General features: G+C 38.7%; 1 protein-coding gene across 1 annotated transcript in view; it reads right to left on the bottom strand.

Moving 5' to 3' along the window:
- Positions 1-2043: 2043 nt before the first annotated feature.
- SECISBP2L (SECIS binding protein 2 like) overlaps positions 2044-18568 on the bottom strand; it is a 55776-nt gene continuing 39251 nt past the window's right edge. The window contains exons 17-18 of the mRNA XM_043472044.1: positions 15535-15754; positions 2044-6295 (exon numbers count right to left, since the gene is read on the bottom strand). Of these exons, the coding sequence (XP_043327979.1) occupies positions 5613-6295; positions 15535-15754 (903 nt within the window). The 3' untranslated portion in view covers positions 2044-5612. The remainder of the gene's footprint in view (positions 6296-15534; positions 15755-18568) is intronic.

The following is an 18568-nucleotide window of genomic DNA, read 5'->3' as shown; positions in this document are numbered from 1 at the left end:
ACAATGAGGGGAAGCACTGCGTAGTCTGCACACGCTGAGCATCTGGTGCTGACATACAAGACATAGTGAAGAAAAGCACAGACTTGATTGGGACTTGATTAACACACTACAATATATAAAATAGATAACTAGTAAGAGCCTGCTATATAGCACAGAGAACTCTACTCATTCTGCTGTTACAAATACTCCTGTTACTGAAAACACAAGTCTGTGTGCCCGCCGCATAGTGAGGCCAAACGATACCAAAACATTGGAGTCTGGAACAGAGAAAATTTTACTGAAGGCCATGCAAGGAGATGAGTAGATAATGCCTTAAAAACCCCAAATTCCCCAAAAAGCTTTCAGCAAAGCCCTTTTCTAGGAAAGGTGAGGGATGTGGTTAGTTGTTGCAAACTTGTGTCAGAATCTTTGTTCTTGAGATCTGGTCATGGACAGGGAATGATGTTCCTGTAAACCTCTACTAAATCTCTGTTCTGACAAGAAAGGGCAAGACTCCCAGGCACGACTTTCACACCCTGAGGACTTTGTCCTGGCTAAAAGGAGGCAGATCTCAGTTGGCAGCTGGCTACCTCAGGGCCAGATCCCCAGAACCTGTCCAGCAGTAGCTAATGGAACCAGGCGCCCAGGATCCAGCCAACCCTCATGCTCCTTAGGCCACCTAAACAGTGGGGGCCAGGACTCGTGGTCTGCACAAAGGCGAGGATCTGGCAGAGGTTCACTGCTGCCTCAAAGCCTGGGCCTGGTCAGTTGGTGGCCTTGGCGAGGGCCCTAGAGCCCTGCAGGACACAGCCCTCTGTCTGTTCCCCGGGTCCCACTGCTCACCCAGTGGCCCAAGGCTGGGTGAGCTGGAGGGCCCCAAGCAGAAGGGCCCCAAGCAGAAGGCCAGGATTTGCTTCTTACCTTACTCTGTGCAACAACTACCTCTCCACAGACCGACTAACGGTTGCTCACTGACAGGCGGTTACCTGGGGGAGGGTCCCACTGCAGCAGTGACCAATGGCTGAGTAGGGCCACTAACGGTCTTTCGTTGACAGTTGATCCCTTGGGGGAGAGGCCCACTGGGGCAACGACCAATGGCTGAACAAGACCACCAGTAGTTCCAGGGTAACTGATGCCTGCCAATGAGGTGCAGGGTAATGGGTGCACACCAACATATAGTCACATGCTAAAAGCTGTGAATGACTGGCCATGCTGTACTACAAATATTCTGTAATGGAACAGAATGGGATATATAGGAAAAGAATGTGGATATATAGATGTGTGTAACAGATTCATTTTGCAGTACACCTGAAACACACACAACATTGTAAATCAACTACACTTCAATTATTTAAAAAAAAACAAAAGCATGCCAACCACAGGACTGAATTTAAATCCTAGTTCTGCTATTTATTCACCAGCTGTTGAAACTTGAGCAAGTTAACATCTCCATGATTGTTTCATCATCTAAAAAGTGAGAAATTATCATAGCATTTCCTCACAGGGTTGCTGTGAGGATTAATGAGTTAATATTGGGAAATGGCTTAGAATAATATCTGACACAGAGTAATTAGCATAAAAAGGAGATGGAATTTGTAGGAGCCTTTTCCTTTTGACTTCCCTGGTGGCTTGGATGGTAAAGCGTCTGCCTACAGTGCAGGACACCCAGGTTCAATCCCTGGGTTGGCAAGATCCTCTGGAGAAGGAAATGGCAACCCACTCCAGTACTCTTGCCTGGAAAATCCCACAGACAGAGAAGCGTGGTAGGCTACAGTCCATGGAGTCGCAAAGAGTCGGACATGACTGAGCGACTTCACTTTCACTTTTCCTAACACTAAGATAGTAAGATGGTCTCTGGAGAGATTGTTAGACCCATGACACAGATCACACTAATCATCCAAAACAGAGATTTTTACTAATGACTTCGTCTTGGAAATTTCATAACCTTCTTTGGACTAACCCAGGAGATCACTAAGGGATACCGTAAGCTGAACTCTTATTTTCCCTAACCTACATGTTGGGAAAGTCATAAATTCCTTAAGCACCTATTCTGAAATGACAAGATTACATTTCAATAATCATTTTATTAGTTACAGAAGAATCTCCACTAGTATTTACATAGTGCAAAAAAGCTGTTATTACCCTCTAAAATGTGATATAACAATCATCCTTCATACAGCAAGAGAACAAGATGAAAATCCCTTCATGTTATAATTCACAATAATTTTGCTAGCTTTTAATTAGAGCATTACAATTAAGACATTAAATTATAAATTCATGTGGTATATTTAGAAATTAAATTATAAAATAATACAAATCCTTTTAAAGTGTGATGTGCCAACAAAGGTTTAAATTTTTATCATTAATTAGGATTCAGATTTCAGATTAGGCAAACAGTTTGGCTGATTCTGGGAAGTGTGTAAAGTTTGGAAGGAACAAGACAGGAGGAAGATAATAAATTACTTCACAAAAATTTTTTAAACATCAAAAAAAGATAAAGTGTTTAAACGGATAAGTTAATGTTCTACCTTGTTGGCACAACATACAGAAAATACTTAAATGACAGTTTTATTTTTAAAAGCAAACAGCAGCTTTACAAACAGTAATACTTCTTTATACATATATTAAAGTAACAATGTGTTAGGATTGAACAGTTTATGTTAGAGTTGAAAAAATGAATGTGGAGTTCACTACTCATTTGCACACTGTAACTCCCACCCCACCCACCTCCCCCAGCTTATTAAGAAATCAGGCAAGTACATTATTTGGATATTAATTTCTCAATATTTAAACTATGTGAATTCCTTTTGACTAATTCTTTTCCAAATACTGGAAGCATATAAAATACCATCTCTGCAAAAATGACCTCCAGTCAAAGCCTTTAAAAACTTTTCAATGTATAACACACATTTTCCCCCCATCTTTAGTCAAAAGAAATATATTACATCATTTACAAACATATTTAAACCAAGAGTTAAGCTAATATGAACATTTTGTCTTTTGAGAAGTAATCTTCACAGCAAACAAACCTACTGAAGCAGAAATCTAATTGTGGGAGTGCAATTCATACTTGAATTCATATACTTATGTACTGAAATAGAAATCTAATATCAATTATTGCCAGTAAAACAATCTCTACACACAAAGAAAAAAATCACTATGGTTTTTATTTCTCGTGATGATAAACCCTGACTCTTACCATTAGATCTCTCTAGATCTCCAAAGAGCCACTCACCCAGATCCAGAAAAAAAACCTTTCCTAATTTCACACCTCCGCCGGCATACAATATACACACATGCCAGAATTTATCTAAAGGAAATGAATTATAAAGACATTATCAATAATTACTTAAGCATACATCCTACATAGTAGCATTTCCTTTAATAAATTTTGGGTTGTCCTCTAGAGGTCAACTGTCTCATATAAAAAACGTTGTGGTCCCTTGGTTTGCTTTGCTGGCAGAAGATACTGCACATGCAAGAGCATTTATCAAACACATAATTGAACACTTCTGAAGTCTATAGCAAAATTCAAAGCTACTGGTGTTCTGAAGATTTCCTCAACTTCTTTTGATACAAATGTCAAAAATCTAAAATGACAATTCTCATTCAGTAGAGGTATAAAATATAAGAAACCTTTGAAAAGTCATTCATTATTTTAAGATCAAGAGTTATCTGAATCACTGACACAAAGCAAAGGAAATTTACACCATTAAAAAGTATGAAAAGTTTTCAATTTACTTTTAGGACTGTCAGTAATTCAAAATCTCTATCATTTCTTTAAATCAACGAACACTTCCAAATGTACAGAGACACTAAGATCTGCCACATATAAATCCATGATTACCACTTGAGAGGCTTCATTCCTTACATGCTACGTTCCTTTAAGTACTGGACACTTTGTGCCTAAGAAGTCTATGCTGAAGAACAGTTTAGACAGGACACTACAGTAATGTCCCCTTTTAGCACACTAATAAAGTTGTTAGACTGACATTTCCTACACAGCAATGCTCGTAAACTTTCACAATTCACAAACAAATAAGTCATCAACCAAGAATCTGGTTTCACCAGTAATTAAATGCCAGGATTATAAAACATCAATATCAGAACAGTAGTCCCAATGCTTCAGTAAAGAATCTGCCCAATTCACCTCGGTGAGGCAAAGCTCTCTGCCCCATAAAACCTGGACAAGGAAAACACCCCTTCCTCTTCAATTCTGTGCCTGCTTATGGGAGTTGAAAGTGTAAAGCTGTCATGCATCTCTGTGTGTGCACGCACACACATATTGGCCAACTGGAAGTGGTTGGAGGGAAGACAGAAAAAAGGTAATTCCTAATTCTCCCACCATTATAAACCTGCAAAGGTTACTACCAGGTGGTGACTGATTAGTAAAACATTTAGCTCATTAATTTCTCCCAAGAGTTTAAACATCCCAGAAGAAGGGCAGAGATAAACAATGATCTAGAATTAATACCTGCGGCCTACCTACAAACTCTAAAATCTAACAGTTTCGGCACAATTAGAACAACTTTCTCTTTTCTTCAAAACTTCTTCCAAGCCTTGATTATCAGGATACATGTTACAACTGCATACAGTTTCTTTCCCTGACTCCCATCAGTAACTATGGTCAGTGTTATATAGCAGGTGCTCAAGGTTAGGGACAAAGTAGTTTTCTTAAAAGGCGCAATGATTTTTCACTCTGGACAAGTCTGAATACCCAATCAAATCCATATCTCAAGTCCAGAGAATCCCAAATCAGAAGCATGCAAGAGAACACACTAGTTAAGACTTTGTTTCTGGATAATTTACATGTAAGTGCTGTAGTCATACAACTGGTTACAGTTATTCACCTGTCAAAGTTTGCCTAATTTTATGCAAATACAACTATGTACAAGAGCATTCCTGAGGTAATAAGAAGCAAATGTGAACCAGAAACCAGAAGGTCCTTTAAGGGGCAACTTCTATTTAAACATCTATCACTTTCCACAAATTAGGCCAGCTCTCATCTGTCATGGTGGTTCCCTTGCCAGCCTAAGTATTGGAGGCTCTACTTAGCCAACCAACTTTAATCAATTATAATGATCAGTGACTACTGAAACAAGCATTTGTGAACTAAATACAAGTTGCATCAATTTTTAACACAAATCACTCTGTGAACTTAGTTATTTACCCTCAGCCATTTTTTAAGTTTTCTAACTCTACCTCCAGGTTTCTTTTATTTTAAAGAAACCAAAACAACTTTTTGGTCAGACAATTAAGAGTATAGGAGGTGTTGTCTTGAAGCAAACATTGGTAATTGCTCCTGTCCTTAGAACCTCAATCTTTAGCTTTCAAAATGACTTAATAGGCATTTTAAAATTACTTTCTTTAAAACCTGGTCTTCTTTTAAAATCATTATTGTCCATAAAAAAGCTGAAACAATTCCAAATTTTCCACAGTTTTTAGAAAGACACAGATGCTAATTAACAGTTAAGCCATGGATCACAAAACAAGTAAAAGAAGGCTAAAAAATATTTGTCAGGAATTAAATACATATATTAAATACCAGACAGTGTAAAATGCTGAGATGAAGCATGAAAGATAATGGCTGTAACCCTTATGTAGTTAGAGACAGACAGCTGACATTTCCTGAGTTATAGATTTGGGGGTGTATAATTCGAATCAGAGAGCTCCTTGTTCAGCGAGCTGCAGTTGCTGGGCTTCTGCTGTTCCTGGCTTGCTTGGTGATCAGTAGTCCAGGCCTCGCTATCCATCCCCGGCTCTAGCACCTCAGCCGCCTCCGCTTCCTCTTCCCCACTTTGCTCTGCATTATCTTCCTCAGAACCATTAAGGGTTTTTCCAAGCTGAAGAGTTTCCATCGTTCTCTGGGTCTCAGACACCCAAGACTCAATTCTACTATTGAGCTGTACTTCTACAGATATGGGTTCGTGAGCATAATCTTCCTCCTCCTCCTCCTCTTCATCATCCTCTTCTTCAAGCATGCCAGGTACAAGGGTGCTGGTGGTGCTGGTGATGGAGGAATTCAAAAGATCCCGGCAACTGCCATCCAAAGAGCCAGTCTCTGTACTCTGCTGTGAGGCCCACTCCAGGTCATCTGGCTTCACTTCCTCTTTATCGCCCACTGTTGATTTTCCAGGGTTTGTAGCTGAGGTAGTACTGCCTGCAGTCACCAATGACGCCTGCTTACCAACAGGGGCTGTGTCAAATGGAAGTTTATTCGGTTTTTCAGATGTGCTGTGCTTACAAGAAACTTCTCTCTCATTTTCTGATGTTTCTAGCCCATCTGAAGTTTCCACCATGTTTCTCCAATTTGTTTCTGCAAATATCAAACAGATTTTTTAAAAACCAGAACACTGTTTCAGAATCATCCAACTTTTAGAAGTAGGAAGAATAGGCTACAGAAATCTGTTGGTTCACTAACTGAAAAAACTAAAAACTTAGCTTATTCTAGTACTAGTTTAAATGTTATAAATGGAAAACAGCACTCAAAAAAAAATTTTTTTAATCAGTACATTTAACATAAAGAAACAAAGAAGCCAAAATAAGTATATTACTACTTCAGAATGCAGAAGATCCAATAGTACCAGAAGCTCACTGACTCTCATATATAAAACCCATGTATTCACAAAATCAATGAACTGCCTAACTTTTTTTGGCCCTAAAGTGTCCTGGGCTCAAGGATCCACAAGTCACAGATGGCAGAGCCAAAATGCCCATTAGAAATGCTCTGATTAAAAAAAAGAAAAGAAAGAGTTCTGACTTGACAGGTTTATATTGTGCTTGTTTAGCAAGTTATCTAAGAGCTGTCTCTTGGTCTGTAATGGAACTTGTGTTTCCATTTATAAGCAAAGAACCCATGCATGCATTTCTAACATTTGTGAAAATGTGTTTTATAATATATGTATGTTGCTTGGCTTACCAAGTGACCCTGGAGCCAAAAAAATAATGTTACTGTTTAATACAGTGGTGATAGTCTGTATTATTTTTAACAACAGGTAGTCAGTTTACAGCAAAAATGTACTAGGAATCAGGAGATGAAGAGCAAGTCTCACACATACTTTTTGTGTGTTTTACTTTTTCCATTTGATTTTTTATCACTGAGATATAACTGACATAAAACGTAACAGCTTCAGGTGCACAACATGATTCGGTATTTGCAAGTACTGAGAAATGATCACTAGAAGAAGTCTAGTCAACATCCATCCCCATTCAGAATTACAACTTTTTTTTCCCTTAAGATCTACCCTCTTAGCAACTTTCAAATATGCAGTACAATATTATTATTATAGTCACAATGCTGTACATTAGATCCTCGTGCCTTATTTATTTTATAACTGGAAGGTGGTAATTTTTTAACCTCCTTCATCCATTTCACCCACCCCTAGTCCCCATGCTTCTGGCAACCACCAATCTGTTCTATCTATGTGCCTGGGGAGTTTCTTTTTCAAGATTCCACATGAAAATGAAATCATATGCTATCTGTCTTTCTCTGACTTATTTCACTAATGCCCTCAAGGCTCATCCTTGTTATCATAAATGGCAAGATTTCATTCTTTTTAATGGCTAAATAATATTCCAATGTATGTGGCACACACCCACACTCCCCCCACCCACACACACACCTGCATCTTTATCCACCGATTTTCTTTCTCTCTTTAGTTACCGATGGATAGTTGCTTCCATATCTTAGTTACTATAAATAACTCTGTAATAAACATGGAGGTGAATACCTCTTTTTGAGCAAATGTTTTTGTTTTCTTCAGATAAATACCCAGAAGTAGAAGTGCTAGATCATATGATAGTTCTCATCTTCATATTCTGAGGAACCTCCATGCTGTCTTCCTTAGTGGCTGCACCGACTTACATTCCGACCAACAGTGTACAAGGGTTCCCTTTGCTCCACATCCTTGCAAACACTTGTTACTTATTGCCATTTTGACAAAAGCCATTTTAACAAGTTGTGAGATGTTTCACTGTGGATTTGTTTGGGATTTCTCTGATGACTGGTGATGTTAAGCATCTCTTCATGTACCTACTGGTCTTTATTTGGAAAAATGTCTATTCAGATCCTCTGCCCATTCTTAAATCTGATTGTTCTTTGCTATTGAGTTACATGAGTTCTTTCTATGTTTTGGATATTAACCCCTCATCAGATATATGATTTGCAAATACTTTCTCCTATTCCATAGGTTGCCTTTTCATTTTGTTGATGATTTATTTCCTTTGATGCAGAGAGCTGTTTGATTTGGTGTAGTCCCACTTACTTATTTTTGCCTTTTCTTAAAAAATAAAAATTTCCTTCTATTTGCATTGTAGCTGATATCTTCATTTTATAGGCATAATGATCAAACTGTAGTGATTAAGCAAGTCTCTTCATACAAATATACTTGATTGCCACCTATCAATTATATGTTGCTCAGTTCAGTTCAGTTGCTCAGTCATGTCTGACTCTTTGCAACCCCATGGACTGCAGCACGCCAGGCCTCCCTGTTCATCACCAACTCCCAGAGTGTACTCAAACTCAAGTCCATTGAGTCAGTGATGCCATCCAACCATCTCATCCTGTCCCTACATACCATATTGTGGCCACCTGAAGTTAGGGCACACGGTTTGGGGAAAAAATCTTTCATTCCTGCAGCTACTTCAAGTGTAGAACAGGTCTCTCTACTTGCATTCCTACCTCGTGACAAAAAATCTAGCACTCCTTCTCATTCTCAGTTAATAATGTCCTTCTCAGTCTCAAAGCAGAAGAAACCTTACAGTAATCCTTAATTCTCTTTTTCCATTGAACTCATAACTATACCATGTCACTCAAGAGCTGAAAAACTACTAAATTTGGTCACTGCTGCCTTTGTTCAAGCCTTCTTTATCTTGCTGTACATCTACGATATCTAATTGGCTTTGTGAACTGACCACATCACTAACTGGCTTTTTATTACCTTAGTAATCCAAACTCCTTAATTTAGTATATAACCAAGAATTGATGCTTTTGAATTGTGGTGTTGGAGAAGACTCTTGAGAGTCCCTTGGACTCTCAAGGAGATCCAACCAGTCCATCCTAAAGGAGATCAGTCCTGGGTGTTCACTGGAAGGACTGATGCTGAAGCTGAAACTCCAGTACTTTGGCCACCTCATGCGAAGAATTGACTCATTGTAAAAGACCCTGATGCTGGGAAGGATTGGGGTCAGGAGGAGAAGGGGACGAAAGAGAATGAGATGGCTGGATGTCATCACCGACTCGATGGACATTGAGTTTGAGTAAACTCCAGGAGTTGGTGATGGACAGGGAGGCCTGGCGTGCTGCGATTCGTGGGGTCGCAAAGAGTCGGACACGACTGAGCGACTGAACTGAACTGACTGAAGCCCCTTCATAATCTTCCTTCTGGTCCCATTCATTTTAACCCCCTGTCATGCATTCCAGGTCAAGGTCACTTTGAATTTCCACTGCTCACAGAAGTCACACCCTTTCTGTTTACTATGCTTGACTTTGCATAAGCTGTTCTTTCTATATGAAATTTGCTTTCCTCCTTTCCCCTTCAGAGTCCTACTCAGCTCTGATAACACCCTTGAATGTCATGTTTTTTGTAAAGCCTTTCCTGACTTTCCTAGGAAAGAAGATCACTAACTTGAAGTCCCACAGCACTTTCTGCATATCTGGTTCAAATGCATTTGTTATGTGTTTGCTGTTCTACCTCCTCCTCCCTCCCCATTCCCATCCATCTGTGTTCCTAGGTTAGCATGCAGTGTGTGCTTGGAAAATAAGCCTTTACAATAAATGAAAATTTCACATATATAATTAATTCTGCAGAAAATAACTTTAAAAAGTAAAAAAATTTAGGTACACAATTATATTTCCTTCCAACACTTATTTTTCTCTTTCAAAAGCACTGTAAGAATTCACATGGGGTCTCAGAAAAAGCCTCACTTCTCCCCTAACAGTGAGCCAAAGGGAACAGGAGAAAGAAAAAGACTGAGTAGGGCTGATCTCTCTCTAGGTTCTATCTTGGGCATTCTGCTACTAGGTAGGTAAGCTGAAAGCCAGATGGGTCCTTTGGAAAGGAGAGGGAGATATGACCTTGGAAGCAGAGACAAGGGACTCTGTGATTAGCCATCAAGAGACTTATCACAATGATCAAAGAGTTCACATATGCAGGGAAGGGCCCAGGCTGCCACCTTAGAGTAACAGGTGAAGCCTGATCAATAACTAGTGAGCACACAAACACATGACTATGATGGGGAGGAGAAAAGAGCAAGTATGAAAATGCCATCTTTGGATGAGGGGTTGGTGGGTAGGAGAGAGGGAAAAACATAGGCAGTCAAAGCCAGAACAGCACATCTGGAAGTCCACTTTTGAAGAAAGGATTAGGAAGCAATTTAAAGGCAGAGTCACAAATCTCAACAAACCTGGAAATATTACTGATCCAAAGCAAACCTGCTTCTAAACTGCTTATTTTAGCAGAACTTATTCAATACAGCTGTTCTTTTGCTTATGAACCCCTCAGTGCTTTCTGTTTTGTTAGCTGGTTCTTTGTGAAAGTAACTTTTCAACTTTCAAATCACTACTGGGTTTGTCAGAGGATGAGGTATGTATATTTCTCCCTTCAGTTAGTACACAGAGGGAAGTCATCCATCTTTAGATTGTATACAGTAAAGGAACACCCAAGTCACTTCAAGAGCCGAGAGAAGAAGGTGTGGTGGCAGAGAATGAGCTGGAGACAGAGGTAGTCCTCCCTCATAAGTGGTTATTGAAAACCTACTGTATGGTCCTACTGGGAATTCATTCAACAGATAGGAAATTCACATCACACTGGCTAAGAATATAGGTTTTACATTGAAACTTATGAGTTGTGTGACAATGGCAGGTTATTTACCTCATTTCATTTTAGCTTTCTAATCTGTAAAATTCTGTACAATATTTCTTATCTCCAAGGACTACTCAGAGGATTAAATGTCTTAATAAACATGAAGAGTTTTAAAAAGTGCCTAATAAGAATTCAGTAAGTGAGCTTTTATTATTATATGTAAAGTGCCCATTACGTGCCAAATTTCTATCTCAAAAAACTTACAGTTTAATTGGGATTTATGTTTGAAACTGTTTCACCTAAGTATGACAGAACTGAGACTCAGCTCAGGTGGAAAGAAAACACAAGCAAACAAAACAATTAAGGTGCACACAAAGAACAGTAACACTGGACCATGATAGGAGCCTTTCTTTTTTTTTTTTTTTTCTTTTTGATAGGAGCCTTTCTATTCCACCAATGTCTAGCAATCCTTTCCCCTCTTCGTTTTTTCTTTACACTGTGGAAATCACAAAAAAAACATTTTCGAAATCTTACACAAGGATGGCATGGAAGATACTATTTGTTGTCTACCCAAGAGTGACTCCTCATTTTCCTCCTGCCCAACAGAGTCCCCAAACTTGGGATGGACTTGAGCTCAGTCCCACAGGAGGAATTAAAATTGTTCTCAGACTATCACAACTATCCCATTCTCCTTTGCCAAATAATCTCTTCCCCACATCTCCCTTGCAGCTAAAAGCAGTGACATGGATTGGCTCTGGAAAAATGAAACAAAAGGTGAAGGCTTCTGAAAACTGTTTCCTTCACTGATAAGAGCAGCCCACTGCCTGAACGTTCGCTTTCTGACTACAGTTGTGATGACCAGAGCCAACGCAGCTGTTTATGGACAGGAGACGAGAAGCACAGGAATAAGAAGTCTCAGACTGAAAATGGAAAAGAGAAGGAAAGAGCTAGAGATCTTGACAACACAGTAAAATAATTAAACACTCTAATTTTTGAGGCCACATCAGTGGGCTTCATGTCTGTGCCAAATACATCTGATACCAATAGAGTAATTTTGTGCTTTATTCTCAAAGCAAATTATTTATGATTATTTCCACTTGTTTTGTTGGCATCCTGGTAAATCAGATCATACACCAGAATCTTTAGTTCAGTTCAGTCAGTTGTTGAGTCATGTCCGACTCTTTGCAACCCCATGAACTGCTATACGCCAGGCCACCCTGTCCATCATCAACTCCCAGAGCTTGTTCAAACTCAGTGTCCAATGAATCGGTGATGTCATTCAACCATCTCATTCTTTGTCGTCCCCTTCTCCTCCTGCCTTCAATCTTTCCCAGAATCAGGGTCTTTTCAAAAGAGTCAGTTCTTCGCATCAGGTAGCCAAAGTATCAGAGCTTCAGCAGCAGTCCTTCCAATGAGTATTCAGGACTGATTTCCTTTACGACTGACTGGTTTGATCTCTTTGCAGTCCAAGGGACTCTCAAGAGTCTTCTCTAACACCACAGTTCAAAAGCATCAATTCTTCAGTGCTCAGCTTTCTTCCTGTCCAACTCTCACATCCACATATGACTACTGGAAAAACCATAGCTTTCCTTCCAAGGAGCAAGCGTCTTTTAATTTCATGGCTGCAGTCACCATCTATCTGCAGTGATTGTGGAGCCTAAGAAAATAAAGTCTCTCACTGTTTCCATTATTTCCCTATCTATCTGCCATGAAATGATGGGACCAGATGCCATGATCTCCATTTTTCGAATGCTGAGTTTTAAGGCAGCTTTTTCATTCTCCTCTTTCACTTTCATCAAGAGGCTCTTTAGTTCCTCTTTGCTTTCTGCCAAAAGGGTGGTGTCATCTGTATATCTGCGGTTACTGATATTTCTCCTGGCAATCTTGATTCCAGGTTGTGCTTCATCCAGTCCAGCGTTTCTCATGCTGTGCTCTGCATATAAGTTAAATCAGCAAAGTAACAATACACAGCCTTGACGTACTCCTTTCCGAATCTGGAACCAGTCTGTTGTTCCATGTCCAGTTCTAACCAGTGTTTCTTGACCTGTATACCGATTTCTTAGGCGGCAGGTCAGGTGATCTGGTATTCCCATCTCTTTAAGAATTTTCTCGTTTGTTGTGATCCACACAGTCAAAGGCTTTGGTGTAGTCAATAAAGCAGAAGTAGGTGTATTTCTGGAACTCTCTTTTTCTATGATCTAACAGATGTTGGCAATTTGATCTCTGGCTTCTCTGCCTTTTCTAAATCCAGCTGGAAAATCTGGGAAGTTCCTGGCTCACGTACTGTTGAAACCTGGTTTGCAGAATTTTCAGCATTACTTTGCAAGCGTGTGAGATGAGTGCAATTGTGTGGTAGTTTGAACATTCTTTGGCATTGCCTTTCTTTGGGATTGGAAGGAAAACTGACCATTTCCAGTCCTGTGGCCACTGCTGAGTTTTCCAAATTTGCTGGCATATTGAGTGAAGTGCTTTAACAGCATCATTTTTTAGGACCTGAAATAGCTCAGCAGGAATTCCATCACCTCCACTAGCTTTTTTCGTAGTGATGCTTTCTAAGGCCCACTTGACTTTGCATTCCAGGATGTCTGGCTCTAGGTGAGTGATCACACCATTGTGGTTATCTGGGTCATGAAGATCTTTTTTGTATAGTTCTGTATATTCTTGCCATCTTTTCTTAATATCTTCTGTTTCTGTTAGGTCCATACCATTTCTGTCCTTTATTGTGCCTATCTTTGCATGAAATGTTCCCTTGGTATCTCTAACTTTCTTGAAGAGATCTCTAGTCCTTCCCATTCTACTGTTTTCCTCTATTTCTTTGCACTGATCACTGAGGAAAGCTTTCTTATCTCTCCTTGCTATTCTCTGGAACTCTGTATTCAGATGGGTATATCGTTCCTTTTCTCCTGTGCCTTCAGCGTCTCTTCTTTTCTCAGTTATACGTAAGGCCTCCTCAGACAGCCATTCTGCATTTGTTTTTCCTGGGGATGGCCTCGATCACTGCCCCCTGTACAGTGTCACGAACCTTCACTCATCGTTCTCCAGGCACTCAGTCTATCAGACCTAATCCCCTGAATCTGCCACTTCCACAGTATAATTGTAACTCCTCTTAGAATTCAACCATTAGTTTAGAGAACTTTAGTTTTGAATTAAACCTTATAGGACCTAGATGAGCCCTCTTCATTTTACTGAAGACAAATCTGAGGCTCAGAAATTAGCCAATTATGGTTAAATGGCCCAGGCAGAGTGTGGAAAAATCAAGGCTTCAATATTTGAACATTTTAAATCTGGTACTTTGTTCTTTCATGGGCCCAAATGTGCCCAGATCACTGTCATTTCCCTCAACCCACAGCTTTAGGAATTTACCATGCAGTTTATCTTTGAGACCTGGCACACTGCAGTACAGAGAACTGATCTCATTTACAAAGTTTGCCCTTTGACTTATTTTCAACTAGTATCGTTTTAGTTGAAGAACTATGTCTGCCTCTAAGCCAGAATCACCTTTCCTTGGCCAAAAGAGTTTCTAAAAGGTGCACAATAACCTGTTAATTGCCTCTAGTCTGGGGCATCATCAAAGTGTTTCAAACGGTGAACAACTCAGTTTTTTACATGTTAAATTTTAGGTGGCAACAAACTATTTGGTAAACTCTCAGGTAAGATTGAAGAGAGAAAGAAGAAGTCATGTTGAAGGAGGTGGCTAAGCTATTTTAAAAAAAGAACTGAGGAAGTGGATCAGAAACGAGATCAAGAATGTGAGCTAGTATTCTAGTACAAAGTATTATAGAGACAAGGTAAGGCAACTAACTACTAAGATGTAGATTACAGTCAATATTTGTTACCTTAAATCTTATACATAAATGCTGTATTTAGTCTGTATTTCTTTTTGATTACCATCAGGTTTAACTCAGGACAAATCTCACACATCTAGGTTTGCTAAGTTTAGACTGAATAATATTCAGGACTTTTGTTTACTTATTAGATACAAAATTTTAATAGTCAAGGATGAAGTATCAGGATCTTTGCTAATGTTTTGCTTCTGAAACAAACCCTCTGACCACTCATTCTTGGCTTCCTGTAAGAATTCTTCTTCAGATTTTCACCTACAGAATTTTGTCTTTCATCCATTGCTGTTCACCTGTCTCACATGCCCTAACCTTAATAGTTTTAATTTTTACCTTTATAAACAGATGAGGGCTTAATCACTTCCCAGCCCCAATGTCACATTCTCAAATTATCTGGATAATAGCTTTCTCTACACTGTATTGCAAACTGCAGAAGAATAAACATGATGTTAGGCTTAATCTCTCCTCTATACCCAGAGGGTGTGGCACAAAGTAGATGTTCAATAAGTATTTTTATATGAATGACAGTGAATTAAAAAACAGTATAAAGTATTAGAATGAAACTTCCTACAATTTACTTAGTTATAGGTCAGAAGAATGGTACATTTGGTTTTTTTAAATCCCTTTGGGATTTTTTTCTTTTTAAGATTTTGGAAATGTAACTAATTTCAGGGTCTAACAGAAGCTCTCAGCCCCAAATATTTTCTTAACTTTCAACGGAGGTGTTTAATGCAATTTTTAAAACAAATATGTGAGCAAAATTTGCATAATCAAGAAAATTAAAACAAAAGGTAGTCATGGAAAGTCATTTTTAAAATGACTTAAAAAATAAATAAAATAAATAAAATAAAATGACTTTAATCATTAAATTATTTCAAAATTTCAGTCATTTAAGATGGTATATAACAACTTACCATATTCCTTTTCATTTACTTCAGAGATGGGTTCGGAAATAACACTGCAGAAAGAAATGGCACTTGCTGCAGAGGGATTCCGAGAATGCCCCATGTGGTGTGGCACCTTCTTCACGTTCTTTAAGGCTTCCTCAGCTTGCTCCTGTTCCATTGCGGCAACCATATCTTTATATGCTTTCCTGGCTTCCTCAGTGAGTTCTACTAACTTATTAAACAGGCTCTAAAAAAAAAAGAGAGATTGCCTAATCCATTTTGTGTTATACTCTTTATTACCATCATTAGCAATAAATATCTCTACTGTTTCAGGGCTGGATACACTTTCCATCAGCACAAAATCCAAAGGTATGCAAACCACAGAACTCTATAAAATACTGTAACTTATTTTCTTTTTTCTCTGTAACTTAATGATTCTCACAAGTCTGAAGCAAATTCTTGATTCAGTACTAGCCAATAAATTATGCACTATATTAAAGTTCTTGCAGAGTTTATTAACTCAACAGAGTTTACTAATTCAACAACTGCACCCTATAGCATCTAGCACTACAGTGGGTAGACAGACTACTGGAACGGCCACTCTGCTCTCAAGGAACCTTCTATATGGCTGAAAGGAGAGGACAGGAGACAATAACGCACAACACCTTAAATACCCAGAGATGTACAAAGTGTTTAGCTTTTGGAGGAAACATCTAGCTGCTAGGTATCACTGAAGAGTTCATAAAGCAATGTGACGCCTGATATATGCCTTGAAAATCTGGCACAGCATTCAGGGGTGGAGACAGTGCATTTTTAGCCAAGTATGCAAAACCATAAACAAAGGCACAGACTTTAATAAAGTTCAAGGCTTGTTTGGGGAGCAGTGAAGAATCTCATATGGGTTCGAATATAAGAGAATGGGTGTATGCAGGGTGATGTTCAAGAACGTAGAAGGAGATGGCAGTCTCCATAGGAATTAAAAGCTCCCTATGATGTTTCTTTGTTGAAAGAATGCTTTAAAAAAAAAAACAAACAGAAGTCAAGTGATTGGCTAGCTAGTGTTTGGCTAGCTGGGCCTTGAAAACAATGAAAGGCAAATTATAAAAATTGAATAAAGAACCTAGAAATACAATATAGAGTTAACTAGATGTTCTTCCATCAGCAAAACAGAATGAACATGAATAGAATTATCAATCCCAGTGAAATGGTAAGTAATGGAGCACACATGTGTTAGTAAAACAGCAAAATTCATATAGCATTACAATTGTACTTCAGTAACTAGGAGGTATAACAATATCTAAACCAAACTGAAGTTTCCACAGTCACAAAAAGATAATCAAAGAACAACTCAGTGGTTCTTGTGTGTGTGTGTGTGTATGTGTTAGTCACTTAGTCGTGTCTGACTCTTTGTGACCCCATGGACTATATCCCACCAGGCTCCTCTGTCCATGGGATTCTTCAGGCAAGAATACTGGAGTGGGTTGCCATGGCCTCTTCCAGGGGATCTTCCTGACTCAGTGATTGAACCCGGGTCTCCTGCATTGCAGGCAGATTCTTTACCATCTGAGCTATAGAAAAGTCCTTTTACTGGTTTTTACCTCACAATTTAACAACATTCTACTCCTCTTTAATGTCTTGATTTAGTATCATAATGCAAAATATATACCCACACATTAAGTAAAAAATTTCAGATGGTAGATACAATCTGGCTACCTGTAAGAATATGTTCAATTATGTACATAAAATTATGTTTTCAGAAAATGGGGGAAAAGTACAACACAACTATTTTTTTCTAAATAAAGCACTGTCATTTAAGTATAAACCATACCATGAAAGCATGGTTTAAAAAAAGTGCCATAATGTTATGGAAAAACACGTGTCTATAAATTAAACCTGAGAAGAAAAAACATAAGTAGCATGCTTTACCCAGCTGCAGCTTAAATGCTTTATAGCAGCAGGTACAGTAAACACTGTTGCTAATTGTTTTGATTTTTGAAGAGAGGTAGGTGACAGTAGTATCAAAAATATATTCAGGATTTACTTAATTTTAAAAGGGAAGGAGGATGGACTCCATTAAAAACATGTAACATGTCATAAATATTTCTTTGCAATATTCAACAAATCAAGCACTTCAGTGAAGCCAACAAAGAAAACAGGCATATGGGTACGCAATTTTGAGATTTACATTGGTTTTATAATACAATAAAACACAGAAACTGTTGGAAGTAAAATGATAGAAAAGAAAACACAATTGAAGCGAGAAGCTGTTAGGGAATAAAAGTCTCTAGTATCAGTGTAAAGAACGAAAGTTTAATTCAAAGGTTAGTCTTACTAGATGGTAAATTTAACTTAGATGGGCTGCCATATTTACTACAGTAGACACTCTTGACAGTGTATCAGCATTTCCTTGACCTCCATTCTTTGAAAGTGTTTGGTAAACAGTAACTCACCTACCTCACAATGGAAAAGGCAAGTAAAGCAATGGACAAATAAAACTGGCAAACATTTTATAATATAAAAGCATTCAAATAACTTAATACATCTAATTGAGTAAGAAGTCAATACAGCTAAAAACAAACATGTCTACTTTTCCTGATCTTGATCCTAGTCCACAAATTTGAACAGTGAACAAAAAAGGACTACATTTTTATTATGTGTCATTTGTTGTTGCGCTGAAGTAGCTGAAGATTCCCACTACACTAACAGGAACCAGCTTGTTCACACAGCGACCTAGAGCTTTTCTTCCAAGGGCAAACACAAATGGAATTTCTTGTTCCCGTGCCATGGCTATAACATTATAGTCACTAGGTTGTGTCTGACTGTTTTGCGACCTTGGGGACTGTAGTCTGCTGGGCTTCTCTGTCCACGGGATTTCCCAGGCAAGAATACTGGAGGGGGTTGCCATTTCCTTCTCCAGGGAATGCTCGTGACCCAGGGATTGAACCTGCGCCTCTAGCATTGCAGACTGATTCTTTACCACTGAGCCTATGTGTCTTTACCATAGAGCTATTTATCATCCAAATCCTCAGATATAGTTTAACACAGCAGGGAGATACACATC

The sequence above is a fragment of the Cervus canadensis genome, chromosome 6, assembly GCF_019320065.1.
Source record: "Cervus canadensis isolate Bull #8, Minnesota chromosome 6, ASM1932006v1, whole genome shotgun sequence".
Taxonomy (NCBI): domain Eukaryota; kingdom Metazoa; phylum Chordata; class Mammalia; order Artiodactyla; family Cervidae; genus Cervus; species Cervus canadensis.
The sequence above is the reverse complement of the archived record's forward strand: the minus strand, read 5'-3'. Positions and strand labels throughout refer to the sequence as shown.